We start from the raw sequence: 17231 nt of genomic DNA on the forward strand, positions 1-17231 counted from the left end.
CTGCGCGAGTTCCTGGACAAGTGCGCGGGCTCCAAGGTGAGGGGCCCAGCCCGGCCCGGCCAAACGGGGGCCTAAGTTGCTGTCTCTGGGACAACCCCCGTACCCCCGTCCGGCTCCGAGACCCCTGGCTGCAGGGGCCGCCCTCCCCTCTGCCGCTCCGACCTCTCCGGCTGCGGGACCGCGCCCCTCCCCCTGTCCGGCTCCGGTCCCCCCCCCCCCCCCCCCCCCCCCCCCCGGCTCTGGGGCCGCCCCCTACTTTACCTCCTCTCGATTTGAGCTCTGACTCCAAGACTCACGGGGGTATTTCTCCTGCTGGGGGGCGGCTGCCATGTCTCTCCCCCGGACTGTAGTTTTGAGAGCATCATGGGGTGCTCGGGTCTCTCTTCCCCCATCTGCAGCTGTAGGATCCTTTTGGGGCTCTTCTCAGGAGCTGGGGAAGTGACTCCTCTTCTCATCCCGGCCCTAGTCTGTAGTTTTGACAACCTGGGAGGGGGTGGCCCTGCCCTGAGATGCCAAACGGGCCTTCCTGCTCTGCAGATATTTTCCCTGATAAACAGCCAACAATAACAGTGGATACCCTTTCCAGGCCCTTCTATCTCAGCATCTCCAGGCGCTTCAGACTTCCAGTAAATGCACCTTGCCTCATGGGCTCTAGACCTTAGCTAGCCCCATCCAGACATCCCATATGGAAACGCATCCAAACTAAAATAGGGAATATTCCTTTCTCGGCCACTCAGTGTCACTCGCATTCACATGGGACTAACGCTTCCATGCAGAGGAAGAGATGTTAGGAACAGCCCAGCTGCTTCTTTGAGACTCTGTGCGCTCTAGGGACCCCTGGAGTAAAGAGCCTCCGGAGCCCCTGGCAACATCACTGCACAGGCCCACTCAAGGGTGGTAATAAATTATCCCAAAACACGTTGCAAACTCAGGCTAGAAACTGAGTCATTGTGTAAGGCTGGCCCCAGTGCTGTGCTGTCCTATGGTCAGAATGTGCCAAGCAAATGAGGCCCTGCCCTGTAGGCCTCAAGGACAGTCAGAAGACCGTGCAGGGGGTGTGGTTGTGGCATCTGGACTGCTCTGTAGGCCAGATGAGTTCAGGAGGTTCTGGGAGGGAGTGGTAGGTGGAGTTAGCGGAGGACAGATAGGGAGAGGCAGAGGGAGGAGGCGGCCGTGAGGGTAGAGTCAGGTAAGAGTGGAGTTGTGGTACATGAAGAACAGGAGTTTAGTGAAAAGCAGCCATGCTGGGCAATGGCTAAAGAGGTCATGACAAATGGTTACAAGAGCTTGGACTGCTGACTCTTGGCAGCTTTGCAAACCATGTCCATGCTGTGCAGCATCATTAAAATGTAGCCACCTCGGGGGGGTAAGGCAGGCAGAGCCCAGCATGTGCCAGTCACTGCACAGGAAATTTTGCCTTTGACGTGTCTTCACTAGGGCAAGTAGAAAGCTCACTTAATGCTCTTACCAGGTGCCCTGCTAAACTGGCTGACCATGACACTGGGTCAGGTTTTGTACTTGCACCGAGTGGAACTCCACTGTCTTCAGGATAGTCAATGCAGCTACACCAAATTTGCCCCAGAGTCCAGCCATCCCAATTCCTTGTCATTTTCCTCTTTGCTAGACTCACTGATGCAAGGCTGCATGGTTTTCCTATTCAGTAAAAATCTCTTGGGAGGTTTAATTAGCATATATGAAGCACGTTGTGCTCCTCTGATGAAAGGAACTAGAGATGAGCAAAGGATTGTTGAAATTTGCTCATTAATTCATGACTGTCTTTTAAAATCCACACTTCCTCAGAAAGCAAATGTTTGAGCTTCTGGGGGCATCTCACCTTCAACAAGGTTTTCTTTCCCCTTTGTGGCAACTGACTTTTCTCAGTGGCTTTTTTTCTTCCTAGGCAATAGTGTGGGATGAGTACCTCACAGGACCCTTTGGATTAATTGCACAATACTCACTTTTAAAGGTAAGCCCTACATGGCATTCATGTTGTTCTTATTAATACTCAGACTCTCAAAAGCTATTTGGACCCTCAGTCTCATAATGGCCTCTAGAGACTGTTAGCCCAATTTCTGTAAACTGTCCTAGTTTTTGCCTATCAAACCCTAATTCTTACTGTCCAGTGCTGTCACCATGGTTTGCCAGTCTTAGATTGTTGCCTTATAGCCGAGAAATAAAAATGTGCTTCAAGAACAGACTCTGTCTTTTGGAATATCACTTACTGCTCTTCTGCCAACTCGCCTCCCACAGACCAGATGTGCAGAACCTCCATCTTTAATGGTGGTGTAATGCAGTAAACTAATAATTTACATAATCAGCATATTGAAATTGAAGATGAAATCCGTGTTGCTATCCTTGGATAAGGCGTCACAGTAACAACTAGCGGATCAATTTCAGCTGATGTGGCCCTTTCTGAAACCAGTTTTCAAAATAACAGGAGTTGAATACCTGGATTGAATACCTGGATTGAATACCATTTTTGTCTCCTCATAGGAACATGAGGTGGAGAAGATGTTCACCCTCAAGGCGGGCCGTCTGCCCCCAGCTGATGTCAAGAATATTATTTTCTTTGTCAGGCCCAGGCTAGAGTTAATGGATATAATTGCTGAAAATGTGCTCAGGTACAGTTGGTGTTTCAGTGGAAAGACAACAGCTGCTTCCCAGAGCTGTGGTGGTGCAGTGGGATTAATGTTTTTTTTTCTTTCCCCCCCCAGGTTCATACCAGATGTAAGTTATGAGTGAAATAAATTGGGCAGATTTCAGCCCACTCACTAATAATAAATCTTTCACTTCAGTGTGAAACTGCTACGCAACTCGGCATGACGGGGATCAGAATTGGCCCATACTTACAGCATCACTGAAATGCCGTCATTCCTGGGGTTGGAGGATGGGAAGCAGGTGCTTAGCAACAGGATGGAGAGGGGGAAATTTTTGGTTAAGGACACCAGGAAAAATCTCTACTCAGTTTTTTAATTGCCCTGGAACCATTCATGTTCATCAGAGCAGATAGTTCTTGTTTGAAAGATCCACCCACAGTCAACTGCAAAAGGTAAAGGCCAAGTCAACCCTGCTTGGGATTTGAACCTGTAGCTCTGGGCAGCATAAGTATTGCTGAGCTGCTTAGCCTACAGACCTACTGCTTAACTATTGAGCCATCCCCTTCACTGTAAGGGTGTCGATTTGTACAAAATATTCCGAAATAAAAGGCTGTGAGTAGGGTTGCCGTTATTTATAAGGTACTTGAAAGTATCAGTCAGGAACTTTGTCTTGCTTCCATTCAGTGCCCCCTTTGTCTTCTGTATTGCCGATCTGAGTAACCAACGTCAGTATATACTGTGTTACGGTGATCATTCTTATGACAACTTAAGCTGATTCTCTTCCAGTGAAGACAGAGTTCGCTCTCCGCTGAGGGACTTCCACATCTTGTTTGTGCCCCGTCGCAGCCTATTGTGCGAGCAACGGCTGAAGGATCAGGGCGTTCTGGGATCCTTCATTCATAGAGAACAGTACAGTATGGACCTCATTCCGTTTGATGGAGACTTGCTATCCATGGAGTCTGAAAGTGCATTTAAAGTAAGTGCTGATTTATGCCTTGAGGAAAAAGATACTTTGCATGTTTGTGTTGCATCCGTCATCCAAGGATCTCAAAGCACTTTTCAGACCAAGTAGCCACAGGGCAATAAAAGGAGTTACAGAGCGAATGTGGTCGGACTCTAGTAGAACAGTGGACTGGGAGTCAGAACTCCTGGGGTCTGTTTCTGAATGCCACGATGCACCCGAGGACCGATCGCTTCACCAGGCTGTGTCAGTTTTCCCATCTGTATAATGGGGTAATACTTGTGTGAACAGGATTTGTGAGGCTTAAATAACTAATCTTTATAAAGAACTTGAAGCTTCCTGTGTCAAATATGCTACAGAAGGGTAAATTGTAATTGTTAGGGTGTGTCACCCCAGAGCAGTGCAAAGACTTAACACTTGTTTTAAGATGGGCAACAGTGCTGTGTATATATCCTGCATTGCCAGCATATCACACGTAGTGCCATTAAGTCCGTGTGAGGCTTTCTTTAGCCATCTCCCCTTGTTAGTGTATTGAATCTATCCCTGTGTGAGCAGCAGAGAGGATGTCCGGACATGATAAAACTTGCCAGCTTGGTGACACATTTTCTAATTGACCAAGTCACAGGAAAGAGATTTGTTGTTTCAGCTCTGTTATTCTGCTGCATTAAATTAGGAGCAACACATTGGCTAGAGACTTCTAAAATAACGGCTTTGATCTCATAACAGTTCCCCAATAGTCATTATTAACTCTAATCGCTCTGAGCAGATAGAGCCCCCAGGATGCGGAGTTGTGCTGCTTGTGAATCCAGCTCCCCTTGTTGCTGGCACACATGAAAGTTGCTGCTTTGCAGTCCTGTTGCTGGACTGCCGGCTGGTGTGTCACAGCAGCAGTTTTTCCAGGAGGAGTAATCAAACTACTCGTAGTTCCTGGCACCAGCTATAATCGTCCCCCTCCTCTTGAATTCTTCTCACTGTTAAGGTGTCTCTCCTCTGTGGAGGAGGCCACTGGGCTTAATCTCAGGGTCATTTTTTCTCACAAACTGAATTTTTGATTGTTCTGTGCATGTCTCTAAACAACCAGCCTGCACTGCAATGCTGTATGTGGACTGTAAGGACGGTTAAATAGCATGGTGAGCTGTAGCAATCACTTTCATGTTCTGACTCACTTTTTAAAGTGAGTTTAGTGCTGGAAACATCCCTAGTTGGCATTGCTGGAGCTCACTGTCCTATTTAACCACAGAACATGTATGGGGGGGTGGGAGGGAAGGAGGCGGGGAAAGAGTCCTCAACCCTGACCACATGTAGAAGGGCAGGAAGGCCTAGCTTAGTCTCCATAGTTCATTCACTCCTGGAATGTCGTCTGTGGGCTTGTATATACAAACAATTGGTGCAGGGCAAGCTGGGGAATAAATCTACTGCACACTAGCTTTGAAAGTGGGGTAGATCAAAGCTCACTGGGGAACTTTTAGTGCGTGGTAACAGGGTCCTTATGGACAGTTGGTGCGCAGCAGGTTAGTGTGGGGTAGATTTACACCCCAGCTCGTTGTGCACTCACTGTTCACACAGACAACCCTTCAGTCTGACAGCTAGTGCTGACTATAATGATGGTTTTGTGACCTGCATGCTTGCCCCCTGGGGCCTGCACTGAAGCACAAACTGGTATCCCAGTGCTCACTGAGCAGCCATTAGCAATAGCGAGTAATGACTTTGGATCACTAAGACCTGGGCCAGATTTGAACCAGTGACCTGAAGGTGAAAGGCTCTGTATCCTTTTAGCAATCCCTCAAGCCATCCAATTCAGCCAGGTTCTATTTTAAGATCAGGCTAATTAAATATCCTCCGTTTCTGTAACCTTCCTTTCCCTGTCATTTAGGAGTGTTACTTGGAGAATGACCAGACAAGTCTGTACCATGCAGCCAAGGGGCTGATGACCTTACAGGCGCTCTATGGAACTATCCCACAGATCTTCGGGAAGGGGGATTGTGCACGGGTAAAACAAATTTAAAACATCTGTGTTTCTAAGACGATAAATCCTTTTGTTTTTGGTGGTGGTTGTTTTTGTAGCTGCTGCTAATGTGTGTTGGGTTTATTGATCCTGTGGATCGCGAGCTGCATTTTGCTGCTTGGGCTCCTGTTGGTTGAAACAATTCTCAGTCAATCTGTCACTGCAGGTTTTACTCTCACGAGCCCTGCTCCCCTAAAGAAACGTGGTTATAAGTATGTTCCCTACCGTTCTTTTTGCCTGCCCAGATCTCTTCTCCCCCTCCCCAGCTGGCTGCTGAGAGGCTGACACGTGGTGGTGTTATGTATGTCTGTATTTCACTGGAGTTTGTCCTGTTCACTTGGTTTTCATGAACACTTTGCTGTTGGAATCCCAGCAATTGGTGGGTGAGGTTCTGTGGCTGCAGTGTGCAGTAGGTCAGACTACGTGATCACGATGGTCCCTTCTGACTTAAAGTCCATGAATCTAGGAGTAAATTAGAGTTGATAAAGACCTATAGACCTATTGACCCTGACCAATGCATGAATGTTGTCTGCTGTACCTCTTTAGTGCTTTGTGTAATTTAATTTAAATATCCCAAGCAGTCGGGCTTGCACGCCTTCCCATGGGAGACAGTTCCACAGACAATAGATTTCACTGTCAAGAAGATTCCTTGATATTTGACCTAACTTCATCCCTTTTCTCCTAGTTAGACTCTTAACCACTCTAAATAATTCCCCTCCCTCCTTGGAGTTAACCGACTACTGATAGCTGAAGGGTTTATATACCTTCATCTTTATTCATCACTTAGTCAAGTTACGTGTGTTGTGTCCTTTTGCTCTCTCCCCATAATTCAGTCCCTCTTACCAGATCATTTTTGTTCTTCTTCTCTGAACTCCGTGCAGTTCATAAATACCTCTTTCAGTAAGGAGGCATCTGGAACTGAATGCAGAGTTCAGGTTCTGTGACCATTCTGTCAGACTAAACTAGCAAGTTTCTTGTCGTAGAATAGTTTGGTTTGTTTCTTAATGGCCCTTCCTCCATTCGTACCAGTTACATAGCTTGCCTCTCCTCCCGTTTACTTCTTAAACATGCACTTCTTTCCCTGTCTTTGTACATCATATGTCTCTAATGCTAGTTGTCATAGCCACCCTTCATGGTCTGAGCCATAACGAACCAAATGTTTTATTTCCAGCATGTGGCTAACATGATGATCAGGATGAAGCGAGAGTTCCCTGGAGGCCAGAACTCAATATTTCCCGTCTTTGATACTCTCTTGTTGCTTGACCGCAATGTAGACCTGTTGTCGCCTCTAGCTACTCAGCTTACATACGAAGGCCTTATTGATGAAATATATGGAATTCAAAATAGTAAGTGCCGCAAAACATGGACAGTGAAACTAGTGGAGTAAAATAAAATTCCTGAGTGCTAGAATAAAGTGCAGGTGCCAAGTGGAATTTGGGATGAAGGTGAGAATAATTTAGCTGAACCTACAAAGGGGTGGCTTAGATGCCTGATGTAATTTGAAACCCTGGTTTCAATCCCAACAAGGTGAGCTCAGTGCTTCATCCTTCCCAAGAAGATGAGTTGAGCACAATGCTCTTTGCTACGTGTGAGTCTGTGGGATGTCAGCTGTACATGGACATTAGTGATCCTAGGGCACTTTTCATGGGATCATGAAAACTGTAGGGCCAGAAGCTTGTGGAGCTGGTAACTTCCACCTAATGTATTGATGAGGGTGAGCAGAAGGCATCTCTCTGGTACTATATAGATCTCTGTATAGGCCTCTTTGTTTACATATAGCTAGTAGGAATTTCTACCCTTTCGAATTAGGGGAAATCATCTTCTATGTAGTAACATTTCTTCCAAGTTGTAGTATAGGTGTTCACACTAAGCTAGAGCTGCCTCTTGCTTGGGGAAAGGTTTTGGTTGGTTGGTCAGTTTAAGTACTGGGGTTTGAGCTCTAATTTGTCATTTCTTTTCTTGCTGTGTTGGTAGCTTATGTGAAACTCCCTCCTGAAAAGTTTGCTCCTAAGAAGCAGGGTGAGGGTGGCAAGGATCTCCCCACGGAACCGAAGAAGCTTCAGCTGAATTCTGCCGAGGAGCTGTATGCTGAAATTCGAGACAAGAACTTCAACGCTGTGGGGTCGGTGCTAAGCAAGAAAGCCAAAATCATATCTGCAGCCTTTGAGGTAAAGGACGTATACACCGCTGTACCGCCCAGTAGCATGTCATCTGGGCAGTCTGCTCCTTCTAGGTGGAGAGTTGGATCTGACTGCTCTGCAGATTTGAGCATGAAACAAGGCTAAGATCCACTAATACCCCTTCCAATGCCTAACCTTAATATTACATGAATGTAGCCTTTGGCATTTTATTTCCCTAGTAGTTTTCAGTAAACTGATCACATGGGATCCAGACTGTCCCATAGTTAGTGGTGGTTCAGATTCCAGGTTTTGGCTTGAGCTCATCTCCACTTTAAAACTCTTTAGGGTCTTAAAGTAGCTTAAGCATCTTAAACTAATCTAAAGCCTCATTATTATTAACTTTATAGCACCACCCAGCATGCCAGGTGCTTCATAAAAATACCAGAAATAAAGACTTGTCCCTGCCCAAAAGAGCTTACAATCTAAAAAAGACTTAATATTTATATTACGCTCATTATCATAGTATTTGCACACCTCAAAATCTGGAGTGTGTTTATCCTCACAGCACCCCTGGGAAGTAGGACAATGCTGTTATCCCCGTTGTACAGATGGGGAACTGAGCCACAAAGAGTGAAATCCTGGCCCTACTGAAGTCACTGACAAAACTTCCTTTGACTTCAGTGGCAACAGGATTTCACCCTAAGTGACTTGGGGAACGTCACAGTGACTTTCGGCAAGGTGCAATCTGAACCGCTAGACTGCTGTGTCCCCTTAGCTCTCCAGCCTGGGATGCTTTTTATACTCCTTTCCTGATGAACAGCAGCCTGTTCAGGCTCTGCTCACTCTGCCACCAGCAGGCAAAGTCACTCCCAGCTGAACATGTGACTGCTATGCCCAGCCATCCATGAATTACACACAGGGCCACACCCGCATATCCCTCAGCCCAAGCCTTGCTCCCCAGACATGTGCGTCTTGTACTGCTTAGTAGCCCACTGGACAGGACATGCTCATAGATAATTCATCACTCCAACAATGGGTAATGATTACGCACCAGGCTTGTTGACCTAAGTAGAGATTCCCAAGTAATTCAACAAAACACACTGGTTTAAATAAAACAGTAAAACAAGTTTATTAACTAGAGGAAGCTAGGTGACAAGTGATAAGACCTAGAAGTCAGAATTGGTTACAAAAGAAATAAAAGGATAAACACACCAGTTAATTCCTAAACTTTACCAAGGCTAATAGGCTTAAAAGCAAAAGGTCTGTCTCACTATGTGCTGCGATGCATTTCGTGGGTTGGCCTGGGACCACTCCGCTGCTTTGTTCAGTTCTTTCAGAGTTGTTGCTCTCAGCAGCAGAGAGATGGAAAGGGTGGCTAAGGACAATTTTCTCCCCTTCTTATACCCCCAACCCTTTGTACTGAAAAAATCCTTGCTGAATCATGGGGCTGGGCAGTTCCATTGCATATGTGAGCTCCAAACTGTCCTTCAGATGAATTGTAAATTTCTTGTTTACAACTCCCCCACCACCACCACTGGAGAATGTCCGATTAAGCCGGTAATGACTCCTTAGTACTTTGGCGTGCTAGGGTGTCTGTCTCTGAGAAATTGGTTTGTGGATGTTACCCAGAAGCACAACATGTTTCAGTAACAATCATATAGCAAAATTTCATAATTTTACGTGCTGTTTGTTTCACACTTTTCAACTGGATGAGGCATACTTTGCACAAAAGATATCCTAACCATGTACAAGTGGTGAACACGGGGTACAGGTGTCACAGTCCCACAGAAAGTCGGAGACACAGCAGGGAATTGAATCTGAGTGACTGGATCATCCTCCCTCCTTTAGGAAAACCAAAGAAATAGCAACTGGAGGAGTGGGGCACAAGACCAATGGAGGGCTGGCTAGAAAATGGGAGGCGCTTATGCTGGTTTAAGGATTTCTTCAACGGCAAGCTCTTTAGGACTGGGCCATCTCTTTGTGCTAGATTTTGTACACACAACAATGGGATCCTGACAGCTTCTAGCTGCTGCCACAGTCAAATACACAATAATAAGAGTGTACATGGCTAAGGACTAATAGACACTAGTTGCCTTTTAGCCAGTAGGCACCTATTACAGGTGTGCAGTTTACCAACAGTGAGACTCCAGTTGGCCTGTCAGCTGTTGCCCATTAGCTGTAGAATTGAACACTCTTCTTCCCTCCCTCTGCCCCCTGCTTTTAAAAACAAATACACACGCAAAACGAGGAAACAAAAGAAGTCAGGCCGTGCTTAACTGTGTGACCCGCTGTGCTGACAGTGAGTTAATAGTTTTGTGTTCCTTCCCTCTGCTTTTAATCATTTCTGCCAATCTTAAGGCCAGTTAGATGTACCATATATCAATCTAAATTGTGCATTCAGGTTTGACTTGCAGAAATAGACCCTTACTGGCGTATTCATGTTGGAAGCTCCCAAAGATTAAAATACTTCACACTGGAAGGGAGGTAAGAGATGAGAGATTGTCAGATGTAATAGGTGATAATGAAACAGCAGTACTTTGGCAGCGAAGGGCTTGTAAATTGCAGACTTCATTATCACTCTCCTGCCTGTACTTGCCCATTTGTATAGTTTACATTTTAGTCAAGATAACTTTTTAGAAAGCTTCCTTTTGTATTCGTTGTGACAAGATGTGAATAGGTTGACTGGGTGAAACACAAATGTCTGGATTGTTCTGACTGAGAATTCATAGATGTCTGTGCTTCATCAGACCAGGTTTTCTAGATTGCTTGGGGCAGACTTTAACGATTGGGACTTATTTTAAAAGTTGTTTCAAAATAAATAGGCTGCTATTCAGTTTTGGAGAGAGGGAAAATGCTCTCTCTATTCCCCTTCCTCGGGGTGTACCAAACACTTCACGCTTCTCTGACAGCTTTCATCTGAGGAGCTGAGAGCTTCACAAATGCTAGTTAAGTCTTACACCCTGCAAGAGAGGTGTGTGTTCTCCCTGTTTTGCAGGTGGGGAAACTGAAGCATGGTGAAGCTGGATAACATGGTTAACCATCAGTCAGGCAACAAGTTAGTGGTAGTGGCAGTACCAGCACCAGAATGCCCCATATTTCTGACCCAGTCCCTGCTTTAACCAGTAAACCTGCCTCCTTACGCCATCTTGTCCAGCTCTCTAATGGACATGAAGTTTTATACTCTCTACTACCCATTGATAGAATATTGTAATATCTTTCAACCCGGGTCCCATCTTTGTGGTTTCCTTTGCCTCTTCTCTTTACAGTCCTTCAAGTGTAGCTTTTAAAGTGTTTAAGGCAACGCTTTGCAAATTGCAGATCCCTGAAACGTTTGAAACTGTTGCATAAGATTTTCAATCTCTTCTAAACTAGAACTAAGGAGAGCAGTGAGACATCTGCAATCTCCTTTTCTTTCTGCTTTCTCCAAGGATTCTCCTTATATTTGACAGAAATAAAGATCAGGATTTAAGCTAATATTTTACATGCCTGTCAAAAGAAAGACCCACCCGAGTAAATGGTTCAGTAGAATTTTGTAAGATTGGTTTAATATCTACTGTATGTTACCTTATCATCCTAGGGATTTAACTCCCTGCAGGGCAGCTACAGTGTCTATGCTCTTGAAATAGTATGTCACAGTGACTGCATCTCAAGTCCAGTGACACTTAATGATAAGATCTTGAATCTCATGATACTACTAGATGTATTTGTGTGGAGGATCAGCAGCCACTCCTCTCATCTACCAAAGGAAATAAAACTTCACTTTTTGTGGGCCTCAGACTCCCTATCTGTGAAATGGGGATAGTAATATTTTCCAACCTCAGAGGGCAATTGAGGCTTGCTTAACGAACATTTGAGAAGTACTTTGGGATCCTTGGATGGAAGGCACAGTAGGAGTGCAAGATGCTATACTATTTTAATGTAATTGCACAGAGAAACGTGGTTAGCAGCCTCTGTTGTAAAATAAGATATCCCTCTGATGCCAATGGTGTTTTTCTCATGGTGCATTTACACAACAGCTTTATAAACTGATGAACAGTGCTGTTCTAGGAAACAATATATTTTTGTAAACGCTGCCTGTCTGAAAGGTCAGATGTTACTGAAGATAACTGATCAGTGTTGCAAAATTACAGTATTGGGTAATGAAGCTCACTACTTTCCACTTTTCTTAAAGCAATGAACATAGTACAGAATTAAACAGACAGAAACACACCGTTTGATTAAATGATTTAGCAGCCGTTGATTATTGTAATGAATAAGCTCTAAGCGATAATTGCTGTGTTTTTAGGAAAGACACCATGCTAAAACAGTTGGGGAGATCAAGCAGTTTGTTTCACAACTGCCACACATGCAGGCAGCAAGAAGTTCTCTAGCAAACCATACCTCGATTGCAGAGCTAATCAAAGACATTACTAGTAAGTATCCTTTTCAGTATTCCACCTACAGTTGATCTTGTGTTTGTCTTGCAGCCAAAGATACAACTTTGCTGATTTCATAAAAAATTCAGACACCAGGAGCAAAATACTGGCCTTATTTATACTTGGGCAACTCTGCTGATGCCATTTAATACACAGATAAACTAACCCTTATGTTTAAGTACCAACTTACTAATTTATTGACTTTTTTTTTTAGCATCAGAAGATTTCTTTGATAATTTAACAGTGGAACAAGAGTTCATGTCAGGAATAGACACTGACAAGGTGGGTGGAGAGCAAGATCTTGCCTTTATGTGATTTTTATCTTCTAACTACAGTCTCCTAGAACACCTATCAAAAAAGTTGGTGGTGGTGGTGGGGGGGGTGTTAATACAGAGAAACCTAGACAATGGCTGACTCTGATTTGATGCCAGTCTCGAAAACTTTTAGTGTGTTCCTTGTGCCTTTTGGAGACGTTCTTTCCAAGTGGTGCATACCACTTAGGATGCAGAGGGCACAATTTAAGTAGGCTTTTTATAAATGTGTCTTGGTCTGGCGAGTTGGACGAAAAGGGGCTTTGCCCCTTTATGGGCTCCCTTGTAACAGGGCCAAAAAGGAGGAAAACTTACAGCGATGGACAGGGAGGGCAGGATCCTGTTGGTGCCAGGCCAAGATTATTGTATTGCCCTTCCTGCTGACTAGGAGAGGTATTTATACCCCACGTAGCCAAGACAAGGGCCTCTTTATGAGGATCTGGCTGGAAGCTCCTACCTACCTATCAATGTACTTCGAATAGGACCAGGTTTGCTTTTGAAACACTGTGGCCATTATTCTTGTTGCCTCTTTTCTGGGGGGCTGGGAAGGAATTTCCCCTCACTGCCAGATTGGCCAAGGCATGGTGTGGTTTTGTGTTTTTTTGGTTTTTGTTTTTTTTTTCACCTTCCACACAGCTGATCAGAGGACCCGAGGGGGTGGAATAGAGGAGGGTTAGGTTATCATGTCGCAACTTATATGTAAAACTTGTAGCAGATGTCCAGTGCAGGTACTCGCTATGGAAGGGATATGCTTATCAGATCAATTGGATTGGGAAAGGATCAGAAGGAAAATATCCTTTATGGGAGCTGAGTATAGGGGGCTCCTACATCTGCATCAGCGGGGAGCCCATCCCCTCCTCCCTGCACTGTACAATTTGTCAGATTCTCCTAGACATTAAAGTGAATCAAGTTACAACCTAATTAAACTGCATCCGTGGCCTCCTGTCTGTCTTCTGGTGTGGCTGGGCAATAGTTGCTATGCTGCATTTTCTATCAGGCACGGGGAGACTAAGGTCACCGTTACAATGCTGTGGTTCTGCTGCATATAGTGCAGCACGGGCAACTGTTGACACAGCTTCAGTGCTCTGCTCTTTGACCTGTATAGTGCTCTAATGATATGGGGGTGGGTGGGGAATCAAGGATGAGAGTTTGCAAAACACGTCCAGTGTATCAAATAGGATCATAGATATCAATTGTTAACACCATTTACAAAGCATGTTAATTGGAACCACCAATGCTACAAAGCTATTTTGCAAATATCTAAGCTGCTTATGTAGCTGCTGTGATCCCTTCCCATAGTGATGGACAAGGAGGTAAAAGCATCTTCCGAGAACATTATCTTTGCTTTGCCATTAAAAGCAAAAACAGCTTTTCTTTTCAGCTCTGTTAAAATCCTAACTTAGGTTTTTGGCTGACCGCTTGGATGTCTGTTTCTTTATAGGTCAACAATTACACTGAAGATTGCATTGCTCAAAAACATCCACTGATCAAGATATTAAGGCTGGTTTGCCTGCAGTCAGTGTGTAATAGTGGACTCAAGCAGAAGGTGTTGGACCATTATAAACGAGAGATTCTCCAGGTCAGGCTAGAACTGTTTAACTAATAATGTGGATATTCCTTGCAAATTAAGGCCTCAATCTTGGAAAGATTTGCACACCATACATATCTGTGCTTACATGAGTGATCCTATTGAGTTAAATAGGACTATTCACATGTGTAAAACGTCACAAGATCAAGGCCTACATGTGTTTAATCACTATCCTGTTTTTTTTTTTAATTTTTTAACTGTGAAATATATTTAAACATTTAAAACATGCATATCATTTTGTTTTGGCCCACTGTCATGCTTTCTGTTGCATACTGCAAAAAGGCATTTGTAAACGTTCATTTTAACTTTACACACTCTCACTTGTTCCCCTATGAGCTGTTTTGAAACAGTGTCCCTAAAATCAGTGTTTAATTGAATTCACTATTTAAAATGTTTGCCATTGTCTTGCAAACCTTGACAGTGTCTTGTCTGTAGATTTCAAACTTCATTCAGTTGTTTGGTTAGTGTCTAGTGTTAGAAATAAAACCAGGTGATGTTTAAGAACTTGCTCTTGATGCATAAATGACAGTACTACAGTAAAGGCAAAATCTTCATGTTACAGACTTACGGCTATGAACATATATTGACCTTAAACAATCTGGAAAAGGCTGGACTCTTAAAACTTCAGACAAGCAGTAGAAACAACTACCCAACAATCAGGAAAACCATGCGGCTGTGGATGGACGATGTTAATGAACAGGTAAACTGAATACTTCTATCAATAGGCAGACCAGTTGGAAGATGGACACAGATGGGGGGGTGGGGACAGCTTGTACATTTGCATGATTTTAATATGCTGAAGTGTCACTTTTCAGTAGAAAACTCCACTGCTGTTCATTTCCCTCCTACAGAATCCAAATGATATTTCATACGTGTACAGTGGCTATGCTCCATTAAGTGTGCGTCTGGCACAGCTGCTTGCTCGCCCAGGGTGGCGTAGCATAGAAGAAGTTTTAAAGATGCTCCCAGGACCCCACTTTGAAGAGAGGCAGCAGTTACCTACTGGCCTTCAAAAAAAGCGTAAGCTTCTTTGGAGTAACTTGATTAGTCTGGGACAGTTCTACTGTTAAATTCACTTACAGAGTCTGATGTAGTGACTGACAGCATCCATCTGTACAGTTCATTTGAGTAGTAATTCTTGGTATATTATCTTCCCAACTTCAGTACAGAGAGCTGCCTTTGAGCATTGCCCTAAGGTGGTAGAAATAATTCCTAGCTCTTGTAATGTATAGCCCTTTTCATCAGTAAATCTCATAGTATTTACAAAGGAGGTATTATCTCCATTTTACAATAGGGAAGCTAAGCTACAGAGAGGTAGTGACTTGCCTAAGGTCACTGGCAGACCCAGAAATAAAACCCATTCAGTGCTCTATCCACAGCTCCATATCACTTAGTAATTTGACTGAAATCTGTGCTTCAGTTTGGCCCTAGGGTAAGTTCAGACTAAAACTGTCCTTTCAGCACCCATCTCGTTTGTAACCATCTCTAAAATGTTCAGGTCAACAGGGAGAAAACAGAGTAACTTTGGTGTTCTTTCTGGGAGGCGTGACGTACGCTGAAATTGCTGCACTGAGGTTTCTTTCTCAGATGGAAGACGGAGGCACAGAATATGTCATTGCCACCACTAAACTAATCAATGGCACAAACTGGATCAAATCCCTGATGGAGAAACTGGAGCCCCCACCTTTTTAGAAGCTATGTAAAGATCCAGTCAAATGCTTAAGGCTGGCATTGGGCCTTCAGAAATGACTGCAGCGGGAGAACATGAAATCACGTTTGCACCAGTGCATGCAGTGGCTGCACTCTGCTCTCTGTTCTATTTCTGTTACAGACAGAACTTCCCTAATAATCGCGTGACTCTGACAGAGAGAGGAATATGAGGAAATAAAAACCAGTCGTAGAGCTGTTGCTGTCTGAACTAGAAAATCAAAGAACTTAAAGGGGAATCTTGTTGTTATGCTGTCGGATCTGTCCTACTGACAGTTTTTCTAGTGTCTTTTAAATCACCAAAGCCTCAACCAACGGAGACTATCCCATAATCTAATTTATCTCTGTGCCAGGAAGTCTTTCCTGCTGCATTTAGTTCTCCCTTTCTTAATGTCATGCTACTATTCCTACTCTCACCCCTTTCCTCTAGCTTTGGTGAGCAGGTATGGGTGTAAGTCACCCTCACAGCTGCTGTCAATATTTGTTACTTTCCTCTCTTCAGTATCTGCTCAAGGGGAGTGGCCCAGCAATAAATGTAGTTCAGCTGTGCTTGGTTGTATGAGGAGTTGGGGGGAGATAGACACTATCTGTTGTGACTATTCCCATTGCAAATTCATTTGCTGTCTATCCACCTTGATCACAGGGGTTCTCAAAGCAGGGGTCAGGACCCCTCAGGGGGTTGTGAGGTTATTACATGGGGGTCACGAGGTGTCAACCTTCACCCCAAACCCTACTTTACCTCCAGCATTTATAATAGTGTTAAAGATATAAAAAAGTGTTTTAATTTATAGGGGGGGGTCGCCCTCAGAGGCTTGCTATGTGAAAGGGGTCACCAGTAAAAAAAAGTTTGAGAGCCATGCTTTAGAGGAAATGATAGTCTCTGGTTTCTTTCTCGCATTGCATAGGTCCCTTTGCCTAGCTATTGTAGCAGTAGCTTGCACGGTACAAGCTGAATCTGTTTTTTCTGGCTATGTCATCAATGCCCTGCTAGGATTAAACAGCTGGGTTTGTAAACTAATAATAAAAACACAGGGAGAGCTTCAGCGGTAGAAGTCACTTACATTCCTCAAATACAGCCTCTTTCCCTTTAGTTTGTCCTTACATACAAGGTTCCAGGAAGGTCACTGTTACCTGAAGAGCTATTGCATGCCCAGAGCCAGTAAGCTGCAATAAGTATGTAAATCCACAGTAAATAATGACAAAGGGGCTGCTGGAAACCTCCATCTCATGGGAGCAGTAAAGGAGAAAAAGATCCAACACAGTTGTATGCAATGATTCTGTACGGTATAGGACTGTATAGCTGCTTAAACAACAGCACAGGTGAGAGGCCAGCTAGTGCTTACTATACTCATTTCTTATCTCCTAACCACCAATGACTGATTAACAAGGAGAAGCTGACAAACTCATGCTCCTTTAGAGCCCTTGTAATGCATGAGGCCGGGGTTCTCACAATAAATTTTTTGGTGGCCTCAGAGGGAGGCTACTACCTCATGCTGGTGGCTGCACTGACAAATTTTTCCTAAACTA

General features: G+C 44.2%; 1 protein-coding gene across 2 annotated transcripts in view; it reads left to right on the forward strand.

Annotated features, from left to right (window-relative positions):
- Positions 1 to 16401, forward strand: part of VPS33A (VPS33A core subunit of CORVET and HOPS complexes) — a 16535-nt gene extending 134 nt beyond the window's left edge. Inside the window, exons 2-13 of one of the 2 annotated variants that reach the window (XM_026656974.1) lie at positions 1901 to 1966; positions 2494 to 2621; positions 3384 to 3573; positions 5432 to 5548; positions 6735 to 6909; positions 7538 to 7731; positions 11969 to 12095; positions 12313 to 12380; positions 13851 to 13988; positions 14560 to 14697; positions 14849 to 15017; positions 15496 to 16401. In XM_026656974.1, the coding sequence (XP_026512759.1) occupies positions 1901 to 1966; positions 2494 to 2621; positions 3384 to 3573; positions 5432 to 5548; positions 6735 to 6909; positions 7538 to 7731; positions 11969 to 12095; positions 12313 to 12380; positions 13851 to 13988; positions 14560 to 14697; positions 14849 to 15017; positions 15496 to 15689 (1704 nt within the window). In that variant the 3' untranslated portion in view covers positions 15690 to 16401. The remainder of the gene's footprint in view (positions 1 to 1900; positions 1967 to 2493; positions 2622 to 3383; positions 3574 to 5431; positions 5549 to 6734; positions 6910 to 7537; positions 7732 to 11968; positions 12096 to 12312; positions 12381 to 13850; positions 13989 to 14559; positions 14698 to 14848; positions 15018 to 15495) is intronic. The other variant, XM_026656975.1, reaches the window with a different exon arrangement.
- The last annotated feature ends 830 nt before the right edge of the window (positions 16402 to 17231 follow it).

Source organism: Terrapene carolina, unplaced genomic scaffold, assembly GCF_002925995.2.
Source record: "Terrapene carolina triunguis isolate 2854851 unplaced genomic scaffold, T_m_triunguis-2.0 Scaffold234, whole genome shotgun sequence".
Taxonomy (NCBI): Eukaryota; Metazoa; Chordata; order Testudines; family Emydidae; genus Terrapene; species Terrapene triunguis.